Below are 26,028 nucleotides of genomic sequence, written 5' to 3' on the forward strand. Positions count from 1 at the left end.
CTGATGGCAGTCATCAGGGCCATATAAATATGCAAGTTTATGTTGTATGTGTTTGTAATGTTTTTTTTTTGTGTGCTGTGTTAAAAAAAGGGGGGGGGGGGTATAAATTCATTATATTTTTCAAGTGTTTTTCAGGTCAAAAAAAAAATAGATGTGGGGGATGGACTAGGAAGGCAGCTCACAGCAGTGCCCAACGCTGTCCCAAAGTGCTTATCTACAATGGATCCAGGTTCCGGTCTTGGTGAACCTTACAGCATGATCTCCAGACCCAGATGAACAGTGTAACAGGAATGTATAAGGTCTTCTTGACAACAGCGTTCCTGAGGTATCACAGTGATGTTGCAACCAGTTCATCACCTCCTCAGAGAACATCTTCAAGGATCACCTCCTCAGAGAACATCTTCAAGAACTGGACATCAAGGATCACCATGAACAAAGTGTTTACGTGACTGCGATTACCATTTAAAGTGACCAGTTGACTGATAACAATTGTAACAATAACAAGACAAGGTATACGTGACCGTGATTAACATTTAAAGACATCTGGCTAAATAACAAGGTGTGACCCAGCCATTTGGGAGACACTCAGATCTTACGCTCAATACACATTCAAAGTAGAATCTCATTTAAACTACAAAGAGGAAAACAGTTTAAAATGTGTGAGTAGGATTTTCTCTGGGTTCGTTTTCTTTTTGACTCCGACGAACCCAAAGTACGCCATGTATTTTGTCACTGCCATGCTGGAATAAACTTCTTGTTCTTCATTAAGATGTTCAACATCATCGTCTTATTTTTACACTACGCATTTTTTTCTTACAGTTTCCTTTCTCGTGGCATACTGAAAACAAACAAAAAGCATTTTTTAGCAATCAAAGACTAATGCTAAGAATCCCGGGTCCAAATGCTAAGATTGTAAGTTAATGATGATCCAATGTTTGATATCCAGATTATTTTTTATGACTGAATTAACTTTTAACCCATTTTAATTTTAGCATTACTTTGTTGCTGATGTTGTCTTCAGGAATGTTTTTCCTACAGAATTTAAAAGGTTCCTCTTTCATACATATGATATACCATTTATTACCATTTGTAATCTAACTTATTAAATGGTTAGATTTAATAAATGTACACAAAAATTCCTTGAAATTTTATTTAAAAATCAATCAAGGTAAGACTACTTTAAAAGATCTGCAGTGAGTTTATTTGTTCTAGTTGTTGTAGTTTTGTTGTTTTCTTGTTCCTCTTTCTCTTCTTTTTGTTTCTGGAATTACTGTTAAAGAGTCTCTTCAGGGTTTCCTGAAAAATAATGGCAGAAGATGATGACGTTTGAGCTTCTGTGTGTTTGTCTGCGCTCACCCTGGCATGCAGGAGACAGGGAGCTATGCCCATGTACATTGACTTCCTGCCCCACATCCTGATGTTCCTCTCTTTCTTGCCTATCATGTTTATGGAGGCAGGACCATGAGGAAAAATGAGCACAAAAAAGCATGAAGCTTTTAACTCTCTACATCAGTAAGTGGAAGTAATTACAGATTATTGTGAAAAAAAATGAAGGGACTGTCATCAATGCTGTTGTCCATGTCTTGACTTACTTGGTTACTGGCAGGGTTTTAGGAGTTGATGCACCTGTGAAAAATAAAGGATTGTAATCTGTGAGAATTTTGAAACCTGAAACATCTGCAAATCAGACCCGACTCCCAGGCTGATTCTGACTTGAACTTTGATCACCTTTGCACTTTGTAATCAAGATAAAGATAGGATCTTAAAGGCAAACATTAACCACTGACCTACTCTCTGTAAATCCCAATAAAAAAAACTTTTCCTCAAACACCAGAAGAGAGAATTCTGTAACAACATTTCTGAGGCAATACAAATAATCACTCTTTACAACCACATCGAGCAGAAAAGCATTTCAACTAAGAAAACATCTAAATTTTGGGTGGATGATATACAAAAGCAGGACCGGTTAAATTTGCTAAACCTGCGCAAATTTGCGTAAAATCCCTGGACCTCACACCTACTAGCACCCCTACAGCTCCATTGTTCTCCTGCTTTTGTTGTGCAAATGCCCTCATCACCTGTGAGGCCTGGCTCATTTGCATTTGTTCACTCAGAGTAGCTCAGATCCAAGGCAGGCCAAACCTCTGTCTACATACAGACACAAAAACGCACACATAAAATGTCCACTAACACACGAACCCAAAACACACACACACACACACACACACACACACACACACACACACACACACACACACACACACACACACAGACTTTCATTTTTGTTTTCCTTATGGTGTGTGTGTGTGTGTGTGTGTGTGGCCCTGGTAGGCAAAATAGACATAAGTGTAAAATGTTCACAAATGTAAGCTGATCGCACAGAACGGTGATCATTGTAGAATTTTTAATTTATAAGCATTCAAGTCAATTTGACCTGGAAAAAAACAGGTTTTATTATTTACTGACATTATAAATGGTCAAAATGGTTTACAAACAATCTCCTGGCTTTCAAAGAGACAATGCCAAGAGATAGATTCATTTCAATTATGCAACACCTTCTAACAGACAAATTTGCCTCGGTCTCTGACATCTGGACATCTGGACATGCTTCAACAAGAACTGTGCTGAGAGTTTCACTCCAGGAAAACACATGACCATAGATGAACAGCTGTTCCCTACCATGGTTTGTTGTCCATTCACACAGTATATCACAACCAAGCCAGACAAGTTTGGGATCAAGTTCTGGATGTCCACGGATTTGGAGACCAAATATGTGTGCAGTGCATCTCCTTACTTGGGAAAGTACCCCAGTCGTCCAGGGTCCAGCTTGTGCAGTGAAGCACAAGCGATTTGCTACTGCACTGGGCATTCCAATGTCCTCCTCTACCCACACAGTGCCGCCTTTTGTAGTCTGGCTCAGACAGGGCTTCCCAGTACCATGGTGCATCTTCTGTGGAGGCATGCTGGGTTCTTGTTCCGTCTCAAAATTCACTTTTGGTGTTATAATTCATTGATGGCCAATGAAAATGAAATGACATAATTTTATTCTGTATGGGTAAGAACATGTCAAAAGCCATGGACCATAACTTCACTCAGCTTATGACATTTGTCTACAAGCATACATTGGAGACTGAAGTGTTAGCAAGTTTTCATTTTATTCATGTATTAGCAACTTTTCATTCTTTCCCAAGTAAGGGATGTCTCATACACACTCCTCAGATGAACAAATGCAAATGAGCCAGGCCTCACAGGTGATGGAGGTGTTTGCACAAAAAAAGCAGGGCTGAAGAACTGTGAAAATCTCCGCACCAGAAAATAAAAAATCCAGTAAATCTAGTGTTAAAATTGTTAGTGCTCTAATTACGTGGTAGCCTAGTGGTTAAGGTGTTTGATTACCAAATAGAAGGTTGTGAGTTTGAATTCTACACCCAACAAGCTCCCATTGCTGGCCCCTGAGCAAGGCCCTTAACCCTCAATTGCACAGTTGTTTAAAATGTAAGTCACTCTGAATAAAGGGGATCTGCTAAATGCTGGAAATGTAATGTAAATATAATTAAATTAATTAACTGTTGATTCTTTGTACCACAGCGCTGCTGAAATTCTGTATTCTGATTGGTCTGAAAGTGTTGATGATTTTTTCAAGAATACTGACATTTTAAACATGGAATCTTCAGGGTCAGCAATAAACTCAGAGTTAAAGATGTGGGTAAAATATGGAAGAGTGTGAAGCGTGCATGTATAGAAGGTAAAGAATATGTTATAGAGTGTGTTCAATGAACATTATAATCACTGCCTGCTGTTGGGAATATTTATAGACATTTACGGCATTTAGCAGACACCCTTATCCAGAGTTTATTTCAAATTATACAACTGAGCAATTGAGGGTTAAGGGCCTTCCTCAGGCCCCCAGTGGCAGCATGGTGGACCCAGTGGCAGCATGGTGGACCTGGGATTCAAACTCATGACCTTCACCTTAACCACTGAGCTACCACATCCCCACACAATCAATATAACCGCACAATGCACAATTGTTTATAAGGTTTCACTAGTTAAAAGCTTCTCCATACTGTTATGGAGGCCGTGTCCAATAACATCTGATTTGACCCTTTTCTTCTTCTTAAGGATCTAAAAGTATTCTTATTGCTAGTATTAATAGAAGAAAATACAGAATGAGGATGCAAATCATTTTTGCAGCACCAGTGAAACTATATTCATTGAATCAAACAAAGGAGTGACTGAAAAATCACAAGATCTGAGATCTAAAAAACACCTCTTCTACAAGCATTTCTAGATTTTATCTAGATTAGATGTTTTTTGTCACATGGCTTGTTGCAAGTTTCCCCATACAATCATGTGGAAGAGGCTTTAAATAGTTCTATTTGCTGTGATCTCACTGAAAGTAATCACACACTGTCATGAGGGAAATCCTCAGGATCACACATCTCAGAATTTTCCCTATTGTTTGCAAATTTAAATAAATCCTTTAAGCAGTTTTAAAAGGGAGGCCTTATTGTTCATCATTGGATATTTTATTTTATTATATCTTTTATTCTATCTTATTGTATAGATATCTTAGTGTTTTATTTGTTTTGGAAAAAGAATTGTACATGAATTTCAAGTTCAGCACTTCATCTTTTTAAACTGGAATTTTAAGAAGAATTTGATTAGATTTAATGTTTTTCGTCAAAGAAGAAAATAATTGTATGTGTATATAGTAAACTTTATCCAGCAGCTTATTACTTAAATACATTATACTTTTTTATATTATTTAAATAAATTATTATATGAAGCAGAAAACAATCGGTTAGTAATCAGAAGTGACACAAAACCTTTAATACTGCAACAAATTGCAGAACATAAGTAATTACAAGAAAATCTGGATGAAAATCTTTTTTTTTATTTCAAAAGTTCAGTCACTGTACATGACATTCAATGCAGAGTTGAAAAGTAGAAAAAAAAAAGTAGTAACGCTTAAATATGGTTTTAGCCAGATGTGGCTCTTCACTATTGATGCCAGAGGAAGGTAGTGAGTTTAAATCCCAGAGAGCCGTTCAGTCACTGATGCATCTCTGAGTAAAATCCTTTCTGAACTGCTTGGCCCTTTGCGTGAACTTAGCAATGTTTTCTCAAGCAGTTAAAACTTGTTCACTCTGCTGTATGTTCAGAGTTCATGATTCGCCATGTTAGCAATGATAAGGTTCACTGCTAACAGACGAGACCTCTCCTTATTTTTCTTTCTCCTCAGAATCACAATCGCTGTCCATGTCACCAAAGTCATCCAAATCATCCAGTTCATCCTCCTCATCTGTGAGATGTGCTTCTCGATTTTTTCTCCTCCTGTTTACTTTTGGTTCTACTTCCTCCACATCCTCGTCTTCCTTTTTGTCCAGCCTGCAGAAGGAAAAAAGTATTATAATAAATATCAGCATCTCATAAAAATCCCAGTTTTTACACACTATGACGGTGAGACAAAAGTCCGGTTGAATTTTTAAAACTACACTGGTGCAGTACAAATGTCTCCACTAGAGGGCACTTCATGTACATAGTTCAGCACTTCTTAAACACACCTGACTGCACTTGTCACCACCATCTCATCATCAAACCCTTTTACATTAAAAAGGTCTCTACGCAGAAAATGCCCTCAAGCGATTATAGAATGAACAACCACATAGATACACCAACTAATTATTTAATGAAGAAGAATAAGAAACTTTCCTATAAAAGCACACCCAAATGTTTCTTCCTCACTGTTAGTTTTGAGCAAACAATCAAATCAAGTGATTCTGTGGGAAAATGTCTGATTGGTCATCTGGAATGTCAGTCAAATAGCTTCTTGACAGTGCTTATTGTTAGAACATACCTGAGTCTGAAGCAAAAGCTAGTATGTGGTTAGAGATATGAACATCAAAGCACTGATCTAAAGCATCCTGTCATACTCCATCACCGTCTGTTATGGCAAAACCGACTCACACACCATGAGATAAACAGAAACAGATTGTGTGTCAGGCTCCTAAAATAATCAGATGCGATCTTCCATCGGTGTAGTAACTGTACGTCAAATACATCCAGCTTTAAAAATGTCCTTTGACCCCTCCCTCATAGCACAACTCATATTACAGTCTGTTCGCTCTGCCTAATGATTCACATACTCGACTAAAACAAGCTGCTTCTTTCATTTTGCCAGCAGAGGACTCAACTAACCGCAATATAGTCATTATTGGTACTGATGTTAAGTCATTACTCATATAGAGAGACATTTGCTTAGCTACATTTTAATGACGAAATAATGATTTTCAGCTACATGTTTTTAGTGATGGAAAATTTATGCTACACAAAACCCAAGGACTGAATATCAGTAAGCTGTTCTATGTTTACAGCTGTACCTGTGACAGATCGTTTATTTTTACAAAAAGTGCTAATATTTTTTTAATTACGCTGAGCTGTAAGATACTCACGGAATGACCACCTCTTCACTCTTCCCGCATTTAGCACACAACTGCAGCTGGAGTGCACACGGCCTGCACATGATGTAATACGCATCCTTCACTGTCTTCTGCAGGCATTTAACACTGGGGGCAAAAAAGCACAGGCACATTAATGTTCAGCATGATTAAAGAACGTGTGACATTCTAACAATTAGCAGCAATATTCGATCTCTTGCTTGTCTTTAGTAATATGAGGAAAACATTCTGCACTGAACAGTGAAGGAAACATTCACTTAATTTCTTAGGGAATTTTAGCTCTCAGCAGAGGAATGATTTTTAAAGGTTTTAACATTGACAGCATGTCAGAAATCAACATAATTCCCCTTTGCTTTGCATTAGTGCCACCCTGAAATGTAATCGCTTTCCATTCATAGACTTAAGCTGTACTCGAGACATAGCTGAAAGAGACAAAGGAATTATGTTCATAGCTTCTGAATGTCTCATTTCTTCTTCATTATTCCTAATGCAGTGAACCCAAAAAATATAAATAAATAAAAGGTCATTTTAAACGCCTGATGATACAGAAGGACCTAGAAGTTATCAAATTTCTTAGATTTCATTCACTAAGGTGTAGAGGCAGGATTTATCTAATGATACACAATGTTATATTTCATGGTTCTGATTTTGAGTGTAGAATGTTTTCCTTATATCATAAAAGAAATATTCATCTGGGTTTCACATTTCTCCTAGATGGATATAGACCTAAACCTAAATACTATAAACCTAAATGCTCATAATCATTTTTTTTTTTTAAAATAAGTACTTACTGCTTAACTAAATATATAATGCAATTTGTTCCCTTTTCTAATTCTAACATAGTGTTAGGAACAAACAAAATAAATAAGGGGTGGCAGATTGTGTAATGTTGCAGCCTCAGAGCTTCAGGGTCCCTGTGCAGAGTTTTGCAAATTCTCCCAGTGTTCACAAAGGTTTCCTCCCGCTTCCCAATACACATGCAACTGTGCAGACTGGGTTGACTTTTAATAGGGGTGGCCAGAGGAGGCCACAGCAAATCTTGGGCTGGCACCAAAAAAAAAAAAATCAGTGTAGTGTGTGTTATACTTGTTTAGTTTTGTTTCTGGTTAATGTAACAATATCATCACTCATGTTTTTGATGGCTGCAGTGTGTGCTTAATTTTATTTATTTATTTTTCACTTCATGGACTATTGTGAATGTTCATTATGCATTCAAATTCATACTAGGGGTGGCCACAGGGGTGGCCAGAGTTTACACAGGGGTGGCAGTGGCCACCACCGAGAATCCCCTTGGGGGCGCCCCTGTGTGTGAAGGTGTGCCATGGAATTGACTTTCTCCTGCCTGTCTTGTGCTCAGTTCCTGTGATTAGCTCTAAATCCAGATGAGGATAAAGTGGTTACAGAGAGACGGAAAGTTCCGGCTGCATCCTAATATCCACACCATACTGTCCGGTTTGTTAATACAATAATATATGTTTTTGATGGTATGTGGTAACTATGGTAACATAAAGAGGTAACTATGGTAACGCTATGAGGTACCTATTGTAATATTATGAGATATGTGGGGACCATGATCATGCTAAAAAGGTAAGTATGGTATCCCTCTAAGCTATGTGGTAACCATGGTAACGTATCAATTCATCAGAGTACGTAAAAAGTGCAGTGTAGGCACGTGTATGTTTTAACATGCTAAAATACTGCGTCCTAAATTACTTTGCTCAACAGTACTTTAATACTTAATACTGTCTCCTCGCATACAAAATAAAAGTCCGCGTGTCTCACCATTTGCGAGGGTGTGTTAAAGACTTGTACTTATTGTATTTGACCTTCCACTCCAGGACGTCTTTACAGCGCTGACACACACCGTCGTGCACTTTCGCGTTGGCTTTCTGAATTTAAAAACAAAACAAAACAAAATAAAACAGAAGAAAAGTCATCAGCTGATACGGACTAGCTTCACATGCTAACAGTTAGCTCCTGAGCTAACGTATCTATCATAGCCGCTTACCTTCACTTGAGGACTCGCGCCATGTTTATCATTTTTAAACGCAGTCGTGTTTTGATATTTTTGGCCTCGATTTCGAGACGCAGTGCCTCTCTGAGAACTCATTTCCGAATGTACGTCAGTAATTTACTAAACTTTAAAAACGAAATAGTTTAGTATTAACGGTTGTCAGAAACCACATGGACTTGACGTAATACACCAATACCCGAAAATCACTGAACCAGCTTTTACGGCAAACCCCACCTTCTACTCTGCGATTGGCCGCAGTCTTAGCTTAGCAATCTTTTTCTATATAGGCGCGTCAAATTGTCCGCCATACTGGAAAGGGTTTCCTCTGACCAACCCGACTGTACTGTATATACAATGTTCGCCCTTTTGATGTTTTACTTGTGTTAGTAATTCTAGTTAACGATTAACAATCGGATGTCATTATTATTTTCCAATAGAATGTCCAGGATATTTTTCCCCATCTTTTACCACAGCAAAGTGGCAACAATTACATTATTCTTTCATAATAAATGACATGTCATACTTTTTTTTTTCTACAGCATTTTAAAGTTACATTTAAATCTTTCTAACGTCCACGACAGTCCACGACATTTCCCTTTATCACTTACATATTCGAAGCTCTCTCACCAGACTCTTTTTCCTTTCATTGGAATTTCCGAGACAAAACATGCAGCTTGTCAAGTTATTAAGAAGCCTAAACAAAGCATAAACTTGTTCTTCCTGTGTTGGAAAACAATCCTGAATTCACACCAATACAGAAAAAAATGGACTTTTCTCTAAATGCAAATACGTTTTTTGCGCCAATTATAGACATGACATAAGAATAGACGTCTAGCAAAAAAAGACTAACCATAGAGGAAACTAGAGGAATCTTTTTTCAATGTATTTTTAATAATTAATTTACTCTTATTTATACTCAGGTTTGTTTTCCCTACTGTATGATCGGTTCTCAAAGCGCCAATCAACACCATTGCCTTCTTCTCATTTGTTGAAACCGCTGTCAATCAGATGACGTAAACATCCGGTATTTCCGAAGAAAATAAGAAGAAACCGAGGCAGCGGAGCGGCGTCTCTTCGGTTGGTGCTGGATGTTCACTCGGTCGCTTCGTGAACGGAAACCGCGTAGTTTCTTTTTTCTTCACACCGGACTGTTTTTCGTTGTTATAGCCGCATCCAGTCGGACCACATGTTAATGATTTCTGAGCAGTTCGGCCGGCCGGAGGTTCGTCTGAAAAGGTTAACGAGGCGGCGGCGCATCTCCGCGTCCGGAACGAAGGAGTGACGAACCGGTTCAGAACCGAGTGATACCCGGCTCACGATACCTTTAAAACCAGATCAGTCGATAAACCTGATTTAAAAAAAAAAAAAAATTACAATAAACAGTGCCGTCAGTCATCATTTTACACTACAGGAATATACAGTGTACAGGTATGTAATCAACTATAACCATATTGCCAAATGATTTATATTTATACAAATGAAATACAGACACACTGATCAAATATCAAACTGGAAAAGCCTCTGTCTAAAGTCTGCTTTATTATAGTATGAGACTTTAAAAAGAGCATCCTGGCATCAGTCAAAGTCTCAGATTTTTAATGTAAAAAAAAAAAATATGTGTATATATATATATATATATATTAGTGTTTTTTTTTTGTTTGTTTTTTTTTAGTTTTTCTTAATTGCATGGTGTGAACAACTTCATGGTTGGGATTTAAGATCAGATTTAGATCGTAAATATTTTATGTTTTTAAATTGTCCTAAATATTTAGATTACTGTGGTGTGAAGGTGGTTATATAGCTGCAAGACTTCGGGAAGCAGCTCAGTATGTCCATCATGGCCTTAAATACTTAGACTAAATAAAAAATAAAATGTTTTAAAGATGTTTGGCCCAAAAGAAAAGTTTTTTAAAGTCGCTAAACTCCAAACCCTTAGTCCTTTTGGTTAAGAAGTCCTTTAATTGCGATTGGATGGTTAGACTTTGTAGTTTTTTGTGTGTTTATATACCTTTCTATGTAATAAATCATGATTCGGTGTCAGAGCAGATTGGACACGCTTTTGGATTGGACTTGTAATATGTTGTAATAAACATTTCAGGACAGACCAGGTGGTGTATATCCCCAATATCCCCAATAATATGATGACAAGAGCATAAAGACAGCTCGTCACTCGTGATGACGTCACAGTTGGGTTGTTGTGTCTTTGTGGTTGTGGGTTTTGTTTTTTTTGTCTGTTTGTTTTTGTTTTTTTGTTTGTTTTTTTGTCTTTTCTCACGTTGCTGTGATGTTGAGCAAAAGTAGGTGACAGGAGCCCAGAGGATTAGCGTCACAGTAATTCCACATCTGGGTTCTCGATAGTTGTCCGGTTTAACACCAGGAGCGTTTGGTGTGATGCTCTAGATCAGAAAGAGGATACATGCATTTGATTCTGTTTGGTGTTAAGGTGCTGAATGTTTTTTTTTTTGTTTTTGTTTGTTTTGTTTTTCTTCTTTTGTTGATGCAACAGTCAAAATAACTTTCCCGCTCTTCCAGATAACTACCGTATTTCTCTCTAATCCTCAGCACTGTGCTGAAAAAGGAACACGTTCCTTCTGATCCACAGATCACAAGATCACACGTCATGGACGAGTTTCCCTGATTTCTGACTCTGACTCTTAATGTAGTCAGCAGATATGACGCACACAGCCGTGCCTTCAGGGCAGGTTTACACACTTTCTGTTTAATTATACTGGAAACCTGTGTTTGAGGAGAAGTCATCTAACTGGTCACATGACCTCAGTTCTCTAGGCTCAGTGTGATATGTATGCATCATGCTTTTTTGGAAGGAGCAGTGCAGATTTGTGTGTCCCGGGATAGATGGTTAGTCCATCAGCCAGACGTTGGGGCAGTCCGAGTCAATATCACGGAAGTGACGTGTTTAAAATCACATTGACTTGCAAAGTGTCTTGGTGCATGCACAAGCTCAACAGTCGCATGTCATTACGCGAGTTCCTCATCACATGACCTGCACTGAAGAATGGAGGGCAGCATGAAGAGGGACAGGAACAAGGCAAGAGAGCTTTTAAATTCAACAACAGAATCATTTGTTTGAGGAAATTGTCATCAACACAGAATGTTAACTTCCTTTTTCTTGTAAAGCTTTACCTTCATCTTCACTCCTCCTTCATCTTCACTTTTCTGAACACGAGTCATGATCCTCCAACCCGATCCTCTAACCACAAACCCTCAGCATCACACATTTTCTGTTCTGCTGCTCAGTTGTGATTTAAGCTTTATTCCACAGCTGTTAAACTGGAGTAAAAAACATGGTGGGGGAAAATTTTGAAACCAATCACTGTTTCTACAACACGCGTTACACGCCATGATATTTAGCCATCAAAATAAATAAATAAATAAATAAACAAACAAACAATAACTGTAAAAAATAAAAAGAGCATTAACACACCTTCTTCCCTTTTTATTTAAAAAATCCATGAAAAACGAAACTGGTAAATAAATAAATTTAGAAAAAATAAATTTTCTATGTGTATGTAATAAAAGTTTCTATGGGAATTCTGTGGCATTCCTCTATGGAATTTGTGTAAAATTTAACCAGTAAGTTCACATCAGCTGCACAGTGACTCTTTATTCTGAATAAATAAGCAGCAATCGTTTTCCCGATGGAAACTCGCCCGTGCTCCTCTTCTGATTATAGCCGTTTTATCGGACACGCTTTATTACCGACTGCATGTTAACAGACAGATAAAGCGTTTCTATAACCCAGGGACTGTCACATTCTCAAATCTGATTGGTTGATGTTTTTTTTATAGAGGAAATATTTTTTTTGCTCTGCTTGTAAATTATTTTAATTATCCTGTATTACTTTAACCTCATCATACATTTACAAAAATGGATTAGACCTTGCTGCACTAAAACTCTGTGGTTTGCATCATTCGCACACGAGTCACCAGGAAAATACTTTGCTCATCTGAACACAGGATTATTTGTTTCTCATCACATCATAACCTCACTGGAGATCTCTGGAGGTTCTGGAGTCTAGTGTCCACATCAGCACATTAGTATAACACTACGTGTGATTCTAAAGGTGTTCTCGCTCTCTCTCATTCTCACACACACAAACATCACTTATAATTTTTGCTTTAAATTGTCACACTTTTCCTTTGAGGCTACTGAACTCCACACACGTCAAGTACAAGTAGCACAACAGAAGCCAGGGTTACCAAAACAGCGTGCAGCTTTAAAAAGGTGATTTTCAAGCATTTTTTTATATGAATGAATGACGCATTGTACTTTCCAACTCTTTATAGTTGTGTTTAACCTTCTGGATCGTCTGCATTCAGTAGCTTAGTGATATAAATTGGGGAGGCGAATTAGAAATAGGTTCGTTACTTGGGTCTTTACTTGGGTGAGGCGTCCATTTGTAGCTACATTTTAATGCATCAAGAAAACACTGGATAAGAGACAAATTCAACTGTGTTCAGCTGACAGAAAAAACATACAACGAGAGAAATGCAGCTTCTGCTGACTTTCTGTACGGACGAGAAAGATCTGCGCTCTTTCCCGTGACCTTTGACCCTGGGGCTATCAGCATTAGAGCCGCACTGCTGAACATATTCCAATCACTGGGTTTATGATTAGTTATAAATGAGAAACAGCTAAATTTTGGAAAACATCCAATAAACTACAACATCTTGTTTTTTCCTTCAACAAAATTGATCAAAAATTGTTGACTTTTTCAATAATCTGTAGATTAAATGAGTTGATTAGGTTGTGTGTGTTGAGGATGTTGCGGATTTGTACAGGATGTGGAGTAAAAACGTTTTTCCCCCTTTTCTTTAAAATGTTTTTTTTTTGTCTTCTTGTGTTATCAGATTTCCATTTGCTGACAATCTAATGACTTTTTCTCTAACGCACTTCAAACAATATAAAAAATAATGTCAAAGGTATCATTCCCATCTGTTGTTACACAACATGAGCGTGTGGTCACTTTGGCAGAAATGTGTCCCAGTCATCGGTGTCCCAGTGTGTAATGAACCAGGCTCCATATCAGTGCCTGAACTTGTGCACACCATCTAGTGAGTCATTACGTGAGGAGCTGATGTTGATCTTTTTTTATTGATGAACTTTGTTTACTATCTTTTGTTTACAGAATGAATCACCTGTCACTGAGTGAGCTGTGCTGCCTGTTCTGTTGCCCGCCGTGCCCAAGCAGGATCGCGTCCAAGCTGGCGTTCCTGCCCCCTGAGCCGACGTACACGCTGCTGAGCGACGAGAGCGGCACACGCTGGACACTGCACCTGTCTGAGCGTGCCGACTGGCAGTACTCTGCACGTGAGAAGGACTCCATCGAGTGCTTTATGACTCGCACAGTGCGCGGTAACCGCATTGCCTGCATGTTCGTCCGCTGTTCGCCGAGTGCCCGCTACACGCTGCTGTTCTCGCACGGTAATGCTGTTGACCTTGGACAGATGAGCAGCTTCTACGTGGGACTTGGCTCACGTATCAACTGCAACATCTTCTCCTACGACTACTCGGGCTACGGTGCCAGCTCAGGAAAACCGTCTGAGAAGAACCTATATGCTGACGTTGACGCAGCGTGGCACGCCCTCCGAACCAGGTGAGTTTTTACCACCAATGAATCCTGCCACTAAGCTCCACCCCAGGATTTGTGGTGGTTGTAATTTGTCTGTAAAATTACAGACACGGAAGTAAATTTTTCAGACTTATATATTTTTTTTCTTGGCCCAATTTATTTATTTATTTTTTGTTTGTTTTGTTTTTTGTTTTTTATCATGTTTTACATCTTCCAGGCTTTTTGGAAATAAAATGGAAATAAAAAATTGAGCTCTTTCACCTTTACTATTCTACAGCAGTCATTCTGAGAGTTAGGTTTAGGACGATGGAGAAAGACGGTATTTTTTATGAACCCTAATGTACTCTGTTTAGCTTCCCACATTTGTTTATCATTTCTCATGAGGCTGTGTATCACTGACCTTCTGCTCCACCCACTGACCCCCAGGTCCGCCCAGCTGTAAATGTGATTGTACAGGGGAATGTAAGCACTGTTTCCTGTCACAGACTGAAGAGGAATTGCAACAAGAAACAAGAGTGTGTCTGTGCCTGTCTCTGTCTGGGCGTCTGTGTCTGTGCCTGTCTCTGTCTGGGCGTCTGTGCCTGTCTCTGTCTGGGCGTCTGTGCCTGTCTCTGTCTGGGCATCTGTGCCTGCCTGTCTCTGTCTGGGCGTCTGTGCCTGCCTGTCTCTGTCTGGGCGTCTGTGCCTGCCTGTCTCTGTTTGTGTGTGTGTGTGTTCTTTCAGCAAGCACAGCTGTTGCTCTTCAACCCTGTGTGTCCTCATTCGACAAATCATGTCCTCGAGGCCCCACACCCCCAGCCACCCCTACACCCACTTACACTTCAGTAAACAGTGAAACTTCTGATGTGTGATGTGTAGTTTCAGCCGGTCCTGAATCATTAAGTAGCTTTTGAAATGACCCTTTTTCTGTTTTGTAAAAAAAATGTTGCTGCTGTGTTTTCAGATGCACTTCCTTAAATGTGCAACAGTCAATATATATTTTTAAAATTCCTTACTTATACAAATAACCAGAAAGATGCGATCTGTAGAATGTGATTAAAAAACACTTTAATTGTTTGGAAAACTGACTTCTGGTCCAGAATTCCTGTTTGTGCTTGGATATGCTTCTACTGGCCACTGTAGCTCATGGAGGTGGAGCATCGTTAATGTGGGCGGTGCCTCAAACTCGACTTGAACAGAAACCTAAAGCCTAATCTTCCTTAATGACCCCTTTAAATTCTGTTTTTGTTTTTTTTTAGGCAAATGATTCAAATCTGTTGTTTAGTCTTTGGAGATTTGGGGTTTTGATGATGTTTTTACTCCCTGAACAAAACCCACAGCTCTAGTATCAGAGCATTGTGACTGCTGTGGCCTACTTTAAACTTTTAGTGGTAGTGTTACAGACAGGAAGTACAGTATAGTGCAGTGCAAAAATATCCTGAAATGTACAAATCCTTATTCCTTTTTATTCATTTCTATTTAATATTCTGGAAAGTCTGTTGAAACCTTTGTGGAGCGTCTGTCATAGATTTAGAGAGTTAGTGATGCTTTCTCTGACAGCTGGAGGAGCGACAGGAGCGCTCAACATAATGCATGTGATGTAACGTTTCCAAAAGCATCCCATCACTGTCAAAAGGCCGAAAGAAAGGCAGAGAGTCATAGATGGAGAGAAAGTAAGCAAGAGAGAACATGCACACAGAGAGATGTAAGCTGGTTGTAGGTTACCCTGTCCTTGTTTTTCATCCACTTCAACCTTTATCTGGGTTTATCCTCCATTTTGGGTTTTTCCTCTGCCACATTCCAGCTTCGCACCGGATTAATCCATCACTCTGACACCAAGGGCCATAATCTGTACGAGAAAAGCTTGCATGCAAAAACTGGAGGCTTCAGAGGAATAGCTACGTCTGCAAATTGTCTCCGTGCGATGATGTCATTCAAGTTACACCACCATCTTTAAGGTGGAGAAAAGTGAACTTGTTCTATAAAGAGATGGTTAATGACGTCTCAGAACTTGTACAGTTAAACATGGCCGTGCTTTAAAATCCAGTTTTTAAAGATTTTGTTTGACTAGTGTCCTCTTTTTATAAAGAAAAACCCCCCAAAAAAACAAGCAATAAAACTATGTGCTTGTTTAACGTCACACTGAAAAACAGGAAACTATGTTATCTACACTAGGCTAGCCGTGCGTTACGTACTATATATACAGAACATAATCAGATATATCCTAGCTACTGATACGGAAAACAAATTTACAGCAACAACGATGACCTTCAGAAAAGTTAAGAAGCTTCAGGACTGTTGAAAGAAGGGATGCATTGACCTCTAAATAATCCAATGCTAATCCAGGGAAAAATTCTTTGGTGCTCAATTATCACGCCATTTTAAAATCCCCCAGGACAGTCACAAGACTGCTCTCTATCCTCCCCTCATCTAGTATATAGTGTTGACATGTACAAAAGGACACTGCTGGATATTCATTATGATAAATGAATGTTTACGGTTTCGAGTAACGCAGTATGTCTTCCCTGTGTAAAAGATCTTGAGGAAGGTACAGCGTTTGTAGGACGCAGTGGGATGTGTGGTTACAGCAAAAGAAGCAACATCAGGGTTGTAACACTAACTCTGCTTCATCACATTGATTTGTTTCCTTTACCAGCGTGTCCTGTCGTGTTTTTCTTCCTTACATATCAACTAGCACAATTTATGTCTTGTCCTTCCTGTGAGTAATATCTCTGCTCCCTACTGTAGGTCTGGAATTTGAGGGCATGGCGCTGTTTTGCAGCTCTTAGTAATGTGCTTTGCTGGACTGAGACCAGTCTTGTCATTCCTCGAATCTGTTGGAGCTGCTGTTGCTGTTGCTGCTGGTTTAAGTTGCAATGGGACGTGTATTGGCTTTAACCTAGTTCGCTCTCAGTCTCTGGTATTTCTCCAGGCGCTAGTATTCATTTTTAGTCCAATTTATTTGCATAGCACTTTTAACAATGGATGTTGTCTTAAAGCAGCTTTACAGAAGTTTCAAATTTACTTCCTATATATCTCTAACATCTATCCCTAATGTGCAAGTCTGAGGAAATGATGGCAAGGAAACCTTGATAGGAACCAGAAGGAAGCCCACCCTCATTTGGGTGACATTGGACAGTATTACTTCCTAATGCTTCTGTGTCTGGTTAGTTTACTATTACTCGTCCTTTATATCTGCAAAGTTCCCACAGGGCTGTAGCTTTGTTGTATTCTGTGGTTTTGCTCTTTTGGCTCGGGAGTGGTCAGCAATCCCTGTACAATGCCTGTTATACAGTGACATGCTGGTATCGTCTCCACCCAGTTACCATGTATTGAATTGTCTCTTGGCCTGTTTCATGGGGTCGGTAATTGAAGGTGAAGATGGTGGAGTCAGATGAGTTAGTGGAATTGGGCTAGATTTGAGCTGGAGGAAGTGGACAGAGGTGACAAAGATGGGAGTGCTGAAGAAAAGAAAGTGTAGATAGTGGGTATAGGCGATGGTACTGTGGGTGGCTTTTGAAGGTGTAGCTGTTTGAATGATAAGGTATAGGATGCAGATATCGTAGTTAAAAGGGATGCTGGTGAATGTGGACAGTGCAGGGATTGATGGCTGTCTTAGTGGTGCAGTTATTGGTGGTAGACCATGTGGACGGTGTTGGAAGATGGAGATGCTATGGACATTGGATTCAGCTGGAAGATCGTATGGACAGCAGAGTTGGTAGATGTTTGAGTTAGTAGATAATGGATGTGATTTCTGTTGGGTTTGTACACCTGGGATTGCTGTTAACATGTGTTTAAATCCCATTTTCTCTCCATATTTGTTCCTTTGCAGTGGCAACATTCTGATGATAAGATGAATGCTTTTGAGATGTGCCACATTTATTTTTTAACAATTAATCTGAATTGAACTTTTAATCATATTAAAGGGACCATGATCTTGTGTGTTTGTGTTTGACCGCAGGGTCTTTTTTGATGACCTCATCACATGTAACAGCTTTCAGCATACAAACTACTTTGTCATGTGTTTTTTGCACATGTGTAAAGATGAGACCCGGACCATGGTGTGTGTGTGTGTGTGTGTGTGTGTGTGTGTGTGTGTGTGTGTGTGTGTGTGTGTGTGTGTGTGTGTGTGTGTGTGTGTGTGTGTGTGTGTGCGCGCGCGTGCGTTCATGTAGTCAGGTGGGTTGTCTTATAGCTCAGTGTATACAGGATGTGCAGGGATGGATCCACCCTGCTCCCTGTCTGGACAGGTGAGTCAGCGATGAGTAAGCAGGTGTGTCTGTTTGGACTGAACGAACACACACACATTGAGCAACCTGCTCTCCAGCTACACATAACCGAGAACCCCTGTAGCAACACATTGGCAGTGTGTAAGCGGCAGATACAGTAGAGGAAGTCTCGTATGATCCGGAGTGTTCCATCTGCCACAACAACGGAGAGAGAAACAATGAGGGGGAAGGGGGAGCAAGATGGCATCAGAGAGCAGGGAAATATGGCAGCATGAAGAAAAGATAAATACAGAAAAGATGGAAATGAATTCAAAACAGTAAGGAGTAAGTATGGAGAAAGATGTATAGCATGGAGAACAAGAGATCAAGCAAATAAAAGTGTTCAGACAGTCAGGAAAAAAAGGGAAAAGAAAAAATGAAAAAATATTAAAGAAGAGAAGCATTGAAATACAGAAAGAAACAGAATTGGGGGAAAAGCGAGAGAGAAGCAGAATGTAGAAGGTAATGAATGAGACGGAAAACAATGAAATAAACGGAAAGCAGAAAAGACAAAAAGAAAAGCAGAAGCGAGAGATGAGACAGACCGAGAGTAAGAGGAATGAGTAAAAATGCAGAGCATAAGAATGGACGATGGAGACAGAGGAAGAGATGGGAGGAATAAAGAACTGGGGAGATGAACACAGTGGATGGATGAGAGAGAGAGACAGGGATGGGGAAACAATGGAAGGAGAGGAGGGAAGAATAAAGACAGATGGACCCTGAGCCACAGACAGAGAGAGACAGATCAGGAAAAAGTAAGCTCCTGAGCTCGGTCTTCACCAGCACTCCACACCTCGGTCCTCCCTGCTGTCGTTCGTACGACTCTTTCTCAAGTGTCGTACGAACGACAGCAGGGAGGACCGAGGTGTGGAGTGCTGGTGAAGACCGAGCTCAGGTCACTGGACTGATTTCCGCTCCAGTTTAATAAAAGCAGTTTTATTTTCATTCAGATTTTTCATTCCTGCCTTTGGGGAGGAACGATGGGGGAGGGGCATGTCATGTCAAATATTGATCGGTTGCTTGGCAACCAATTTCCCAATGAGATGTGACGAGGGTTGTCCCCGTGACCTCCTGTCAAGGAAGTAGGGGAGAGAGAAAAAAACCTGCTTTTTATACTGCAGTTTCTCACCGCACTTTGGATCTGAGAGACTTTATGTATAAATCTTTATAAATTCCCAGGCATGAGCATTGTGTGTGTTCTTGTCTGTAAGTGATTATACACGCACACACAACCAAATCTCAACCAAATAGAAGCTGTGTTTCTCTCTGAAATCTGCTGGTCCGAGTAATCTTTCCCATTTCTTTCTCGTTGAGCGTGACATCTCGGCAACGTGGAACTCGTACGGCCCTAAACAATAAAACACGAGGAAAACGATTATAGTCCAATCAGCAAATCAGCCGCTTGTTAGCCACTATGTAGCTTTCATTTTTAACATTGACAATGTGAGAGACATTTTTATCGGCAGATCAGAAGGCAGATAAACTGTGTGGTGTGATGGGAGAATTCCAGGAATTTCTTGGATTGCGAGGGAATATCAACACCTCACTTATCCCTGCTGCTGTCTCACAGAGAAAAATGTTATCTGAAGATCAGAAGAGATTCTAGTTACAACTCGTATTATTGGGAGTATCAGAAGTGGCTTCCTTGTGTGTTTAAGGTGAAGTGAAGGAAGGCGCAAGGGATGATGAGGAGTATTTATTTAGCTTAATCTGAAGGAAAGGGATGGAGGTGACATTGAAGGCCATGGTTTCTAGTTAGAGACGGTCAGAGATCTCTCCAAATTTTGAAAAAATTTAGAAAATCGTCACAAATATCGATTCGCAATTTAAAAAAACAAACAAAAAAACACGCTTCGCACTGAGTAACAGGTCAACTAGGAACTTTGCTCACTTTGTTGTTGTTTTTTCTCTAACAAACCAACGACTTAAACTGATGACAGCAACAGGACAGGTTTGATTTCCACACAGCCGTAAATTTAATAACAAACAGTGTAGGGGGAAAAAATGCATCACAATCTCATGTTTTTGTTCCATGATACGAAGGTCACAAAACCCGTTCTCGAAAGTGATTCTGAGTACAACCTGGTCACATGATGGCAGAGAGATAGTGATGCAAATGTTTTCATTTTATTCTCCAACCTCAACATGCAGAGGGAATTATTTTAGTCTGTTATCAGATCAAACAAGATCTGAAAGAATATGGCTTTTGAATCGGATTTCCATTTCCCGCATCATTTACTTTCTTTATAAATTATGCATGTTTGATATTTTGGCTGCAGCAGGCTGATACTCAAGGGTGAGATTGACTGACTTATTTATTTATTTTTGAGATGTGGTGCTTCCTGTCATGGTTCTCATGTCAACTGTTTGAGGTCGTTGTAGCTGGGTGTAGGAAGCTAATCTGAGACGTGAAGGAGATAATCTCGGATCTGTGAGCCGTTGTGTCGTGCGGCTGCCACTCTGACTGCAGCTGGCTCTTTATTGCTCGGTGTGATGTGTGTCTGTATGTTTAGTAACTATTTGCATGCCAAGCACAAGTGAGAGTGGTAGTCAGTTATTAATCCCTGTGCATTCAGGAGTGTTAATGGGATTATTCAGATTCCGACATGTGATTTTGAATAAGTATTAAGAATTGAGGGGATGATGAGACGACTGAGAAAGATGCATTGTTTAAGTGTGTTAAGTTGTTGTGTGTTAAGGGTCGTGTTTTTTCCACAGGTATGGTATAAGGCCGGAGAACGTCATAGTGTACGGACAGAGTATCGGGACGGTGCCGTCTGTGGATCTGGCCGCACGTTACGAGAGCGCCGCAGTCATCCTGCACTCTCCACTCACCTCAGGCATGCGGGTGGCCTTCCCTGACACCAAGAAGACCTACTGCTTCGACGCCTTCCCCAAGTACGTCCTTCCTTTCCATTCTCTTAAATCTTTTTTTTAACACCCTTAGAAGTCAATTAAAGGGCTTTTTTTTTAACGCTTTTTTTCTGTCCCGCAGCATCGACAAGATCTCAAAGGTGACGTCCCCTGTGCTGGTGATCCACGGCACGGAGGACGAGGTGATCGACTTCTCGCACGGCCTGGCCCTGTACGAGCGCTGCCAGAGGCCCGTGGAGCCGCTGTGGGTGGAAGGTGCCGGGCACAATGATGTGGAGCTCTATGGCCAGTACCTTGAGAGACTCAAGCAGTTCGTCAGCCATGAGCTCGTCAACTTGTAGTACGGTGATGAGCACTGGACAAAAAAAAAAAACACACAGCTGCCGACTGCACTTTGCGCACTGACTACTGGTAACTCCACGGCAGAGTTTAGCTTTTTTTCTTTCCCTCTCACTGTAATACACAAAGCCACAGAGTGATCCACACTGCCTTTGAGAGAGAGAAAGTGAGAGAGAGGGAGAGAGAGCGGTTAAGCATCTGTACAAGAGTTCTAGGGATGTGTGCGAGTGAGGGAGATAAGTGCAGATAATTGTATATCTAAGAATCCAGAACACACTATTATTCTCACAGACAGATTATCACTACCTCTGTGTTCGACTTGGGAGGAGGTGTATTTTTGAGCAGCATCAGTAGTGTGAGGCATGTCCTGATTAAAAAAATGTATAAAAATAATTCCAATCAGAACACGTGGAGAAAACTGTTGGACAAAACTGTCACACGGCAGCTCCAGTTACAAGCTCCAGTCTTTTTATGTATTTTTTTTTTTTTTTTTTTTTTTTTGTGTGAAACTGTGATGAAGCTTGGTCTTAGTGCTGGAGTACACACTGTCTTGAACATTGTTTTCCTAACACACTTCAGCTAATTAATTGTGCGTTTGTGTGTGTGTGTGTGTGTGCGCGCGCGTTTGTATTTGTGTGTGCGCGCGTTTGCGTGTGTGTGTGAGCGTTTGCATGTGTGTGTGTGCGCGCGTTTGCGTGTGTGTGTGAGCGTTTGCATGTGTGTGTGTGCGCGCGTTTGTGTGCGTTTGTGTTTTTTTGCGCTCGTTTGTGTGTGCGTGTGTTCGAGTGGGGGAAACTAATAAGGTTTAGGTTTGGACACGTATAAAACTCATAACTGCTCTCCTTCTGTGTAAAACTCAATGTGTACTACAGCTTATAGTGTGTGTCTGTGTGTGCACGCCCGTTCATGTAGGTGTATTTCATGTAGGTATGTCTGCATCTGTGAGTATTGCGCAAACTGGGCGCACACTCAGGTTGATTTTTGATACAGGACGCTGCACGATTTGATTGACATTTAGAAATTTGTGTGCACTGAATAATGTAAAACAGGTTAATGTTTCGAAACTGTGAACGCTGCACATTTGGTTTGATTTTCTGGATCAGTGAAGGCCGCACATTCAGTTGGAAACTTTGCAGGGTCTGTGAGATGTTTTTTGATCCATTAAACGTTGTACCATCCGTGTAATGTTTTTTGATTTGCTGAACTCTCTACACTCAGTGTAAGGATATGGATCAGTGAACACTCCGCAATCAGTGGAGGTTTTGAGTCTGTGAATGCTGCACGTACGAACAGAAACAAACACTCGTTAGCATGAAGAGTAGACAAATGTAGGATGAACAAATTCAGACTCGCAACCTGCTTTAAGCTGATGATGTTGATTGAGTTATCAGATCATTATCTTAAGCGTGTTTTGTGCAGTCTGAGCATTTTATAGGGCTTTATTTTACCAAGATAAATCGCACTGTTGAATAAGTCTCCTAAATCTTCTCAGCCACTTTTGAGTTACCGCCGTACGTGATAACCTTCTCTCATGTGTCAGCTGTGGTTCTGTTTGAAGGTAGGAGATTCCACAGGATTCTGGTTGGCTCATGCTGTGGAGTTTCCATGGTTACAGCGCGTGTAGCTTCACCGGCTGGCGTCGCGTGTAGCTTCACCGGCTGATCACATCTGAAGCTGTCTAGATGAAATATTGATTACTCCTGATGACTGTTTGTAAATATCTTTGGTTTGTATGATTATTTTTTTAAATTGGTAATAATGCAGATTATTAATACTATTAGGACTTGAAATGATAAATAATAATATTATTATCGCAGCCGTTTTGTTAGGATGGACGCAAACTTTTTTTTTTTTCTTTTTCTTTTTTAAGACAAATTTCTGTTCTGGAAGGAAACTTGTCTTGTATGTGCCGATGCGCTGAGCAATAGTTCTAATAACAGATAACCTAATAAAATGTAAGAATTAAGCTCTGTTGATGGAACTGTTTTATTTTGCACCAGAATAATTTGCACTTCAGATTTTCGTTTACATTTCACTCCTAATAAAAACAGATAAACGTTACAACTGGAAAATAGCTGCAGTTTTTTTTTTTTTTTAAGATTCATTGAAGAATAATTTTATGATTTACATTTCTTCACAATTATTTTTAAATTGTTTTAATAAGTAAAAAAAAGTGAAATGCAAATGCATTTAAATGCAAATAGTAAATGGAAATAAATTTACCAATAAATAAATGTATAACAAATTAAATAATATATATTGGTACAATATATAATAGTAATTTAATAAAATGCTCAGATATATTATGTATAAATTATTTGAAAACTTTGAATAATCTCATTTTAATGCCACTTTGTGAAACTAAGTAAGAAATGTAGCATTTTAATGCTTTTTAAAAAATTACATTTTAAATTAATTGTTTTGAACTTGACTCATTTTTATGTGGTGCTTTCAATTATTAAATGAGAATTTTTATGTTTATATCATTATGATGTAGAACTGGGAAAATCAGTAAACCTGCTCTGTTCAGTGTTTTCCCTCCACTGTAACACTATGCTAATGCTAAGCTAACTCGGCTAATCTTGACAATGAAACCATGAATGCAGAGTGAAATTCAAGAATCTTTAGAAACAGAGGGAATAAAAAAAGGTTAGTGACCTATTTCTGTCACCAATGTGAATAAAACTCTACCTGGAATCGACCTGCACACATTTTACCCATTGCACACATTTTACTTGCTGATTCAATAAATAAATCTTCATTCGTGTTTAAAAAGTAAGTAGACATAAAATATAAAACTATTATATTATATTATATATTATATATAATTAGCTAATAGTAAAAAAAGAATTGAAAAAAAAATTACTGATAATTTACTAAGATTGAATACTTTGATTCTTTCACTGAGAAACAAGGGGAACATGAGCTAATGCTAACATTGATAGATTACATTGATATTACTTTAAAAAATAAAAACAGCTGTGGATAATCATACTTTATTTATGAAGCACCTTAAAAACAGCCACAGCTGAAACAAAGTGCTGTACATAATAAACTACAGATAATGGAGTAAAGAAATAATAAAATAATAGTAACAATAAATCATTGTTACCGCAGCCGTTGTTCTGTAGTCTATGGGCAGCAACCAAGAAAGCACAATCCCCTTTGATCTGCCTCCTTGATTTCCAGGTATCAAGGAGCATTTGGCTGACCTAAGTGAGCAGGGAGGAGTGTAGGGGTGCAGCTGTTCTGTGAGGTACAACGGGTTGAGGCCATTAAAAGATTTTAAATCAAATAAAAAAAACTTTAAATTTGACCCTAAAATGCACAGAGTAACAGTATAGTGAAGCCAGAATTAGTGTAATGTTGTCATGTTTCCATGCTCGTGTTAAAAGGTGTGCAGCTGCATTTTGAACCAGTTGGAGGCGAGACAAGAAAGACTGGCTGAGACCAACATAAAGTGAATTACAGCAATCAAGCTGGGATGTAATAAAGGCATGGTTTGCCATCTCAAGTTGTTGCCTGGTCACCAAAGTTCTTATTTTTGCCAAACGCCTGCTAGCTCCGATTTAGCTGTCCAGTTTAAGATCTGCTTCCATTTTAAAGAGATTATTTGTCACATACGATGCCCAGGTCAACAGGGGGAGACTTCCAGGTGCCACTTGGGCGAAACAATATTACCTCTAACTTATTCAAATGTAGAAAGTTCAAAGCCATCCAATCCAATTGTCTTCAAGAGATGCAAGAAGATGTGAAATAGAGAGCTTTACCTGTATGTAAATCTGTGTGTCATCTGCATAACAGTGGAAGGAAATCATATATTGTCTGAGGATGGATCCCAGGGGAAGCAAATAAAGTTAAAAAAAATGGCCCCAGAACCAAGCCCTGTGGAACCCCATAGGCAAAGGATCAGTGGAGGATTCAAAACCAGCCAGACCCACAGAAAAAGTTCTCTTTGTTAAATAGGACCTCACCACTGTAAAACCAGGCCATGAATACCCACAAGTTGATATAGATGAGATATTGAAAAGAAGTTGTTGACTGTGTCAAAAGCAGCAGGTAAGTTTAGTAGGACAACAATCACAAAGTCACCTGAATTAGTACAAAATGGATGTCATTATAGACCCTTAACAAAGAAGATTCTGTGCTATGCAGAGTTTTAAAACCGGACTGAAAAACTTTCAATTGTATGTATACATTTTTTTTCTAAAACTTTAGAAAGGAAGGGCAACCTTGAGATAGGCCTGAAATTAGCTAGTACAGTTTGATCAATAGCCGGTTTCTTCATAAGTGATTGTACTACTGCTTGTTTAAAACCAGTAGGAACCACATCAGAGGATAAACTGCTGTTAACAATATTAAGAACCAAATGCGCAATATAAGGGAAAATCTCTTTAAATAAACGAGGGGTATAGCATCATGAGCAGAACCTGAGGTGTTAATGTGGCAAACCACATCCTCTAAATGTGACACAGTTACCGATTTAAAACAGCCAAAGAC

General features: G+C 39.4%; 2 protein-coding genes across 3 annotated transcripts; one reads left to right on the forward strand and one right to left on the reverse strand.

The window, feature by feature from the left end:
- Positions 1-4,875: 4,875 nt before the first annotated feature.
- c9h9orf85 (chromosome 9 C9orf85 homolog) lies at positions 4,876-9,550 on the reverse strand. 2 transcript variants are annotated; one of them, XM_027141269.2, is made up of 4 exons: positions 9,411-9,550; positions 8,244-8,350; positions 6,456-6,569; positions 4,876-5,391 (listed from the first exon to the last, which is right to left on the reverse strand). In XM_027141269.2, the coding sequence occupies exons 1-4, from the start codon at positions 9,444-9,446 to the stop codon at positions 5,226-5,228; spliced, it is 423 nt and encodes a 140-aa protein (XP_026997070.1). In that variant the 5' UTR covers positions 9,447-9,550; the 3' UTR covers positions 4,876-5,225. The 2 variants fall into 2 exon arrangements, with proteins under 2 accessions (XP_026997070.1, XP_026997066.1); XM_027141265.2 differs by lacking the exon at positions 9,411-9,550 and adding an exon at positions 8,470-8,943.
- Positions 9,551-9,558: 8 nt separating this feature from the next.
- abhd17b (abhydrolase domain containing 17B, depalmitoylase) lies at positions 9,559-23,494 on the forward strand. The gene is made up of 4 exons (XM_027141253.2): positions 9,559-9,903; positions 13,625-14,092; positions 21,034-21,213; positions 21,311-23,494. The coding sequence occupies exons 2-4, from the start codon at positions 13,626-13,628 to the stop codon at positions 21,528-21,530; spliced, it is 867 nt and encodes a 288-aa protein (XP_026997054.1). The 5' UTR covers positions 9,559-9,903; position 13,625; the 3' UTR covers positions 21,531-23,494.
- Positions 23,495-26,028: the final 2,534 nt, after the last annotated feature.

Source organism: Tachysurus fulvidraco, chromosome 9, assembly GCF_022655615.1.
Source record: "Tachysurus fulvidraco isolate hzauxx_2018 chromosome 9, HZAU_PFXX_2.0, whole genome shotgun sequence".
Classification (NCBI taxonomy): Eukaryota; Metazoa; Chordata; class Actinopteri; order Siluriformes; family Bagridae; genus Tachysurus; species Tachysurus fulvidraco.

Bases quoted from the DNA above. Each gene is read 5' to 3' on its own strand.
- c9h9orf85 (XM_027141265.2), bottom strand. From the start codon at position 8,571: ATGAGTTCTCAGAGAGGCACTGCGTCTCGAAATCGAGGCCAAAAATAT. The intron at 8,351-8,469 runs GTAAGCGGCTAT...TTTTAAATTCAG, and splicing joins GCGCGAGTCCTCAAGTGAAG to AAAGCCAACGCGAAAGTGCA. The intron at 5,392-6,455 runs GTGAGTATCTTA...TTCCTTCTGCAG, and splicing joins AGTGAAGAGGTGGTCATTCC to GCTGGACAAAAAGGAAGACG.
- abhd17b (XM_027141253.2), top strand. From the start codon at position 13,626: ATGAATCACCTGTCACTGAGTGAGCTGTGCTGCCTGTTCTGTTGCCCG. The intron at 14,093-21,033 runs GTGAGTTTTTAC...TTTTTTCCACAG, and splicing joins TGGCACGCCCTCCGAACCAG to GTATGGTATAAGGCCGGAGA. The intron at 21,214-21,310 runs GTACGTCCTTCC...TCTGTCCCGCAG, and splicing joins TGCTTCGACGCCTTCCCCAA to CATCGACAAGATCTCAAAGG.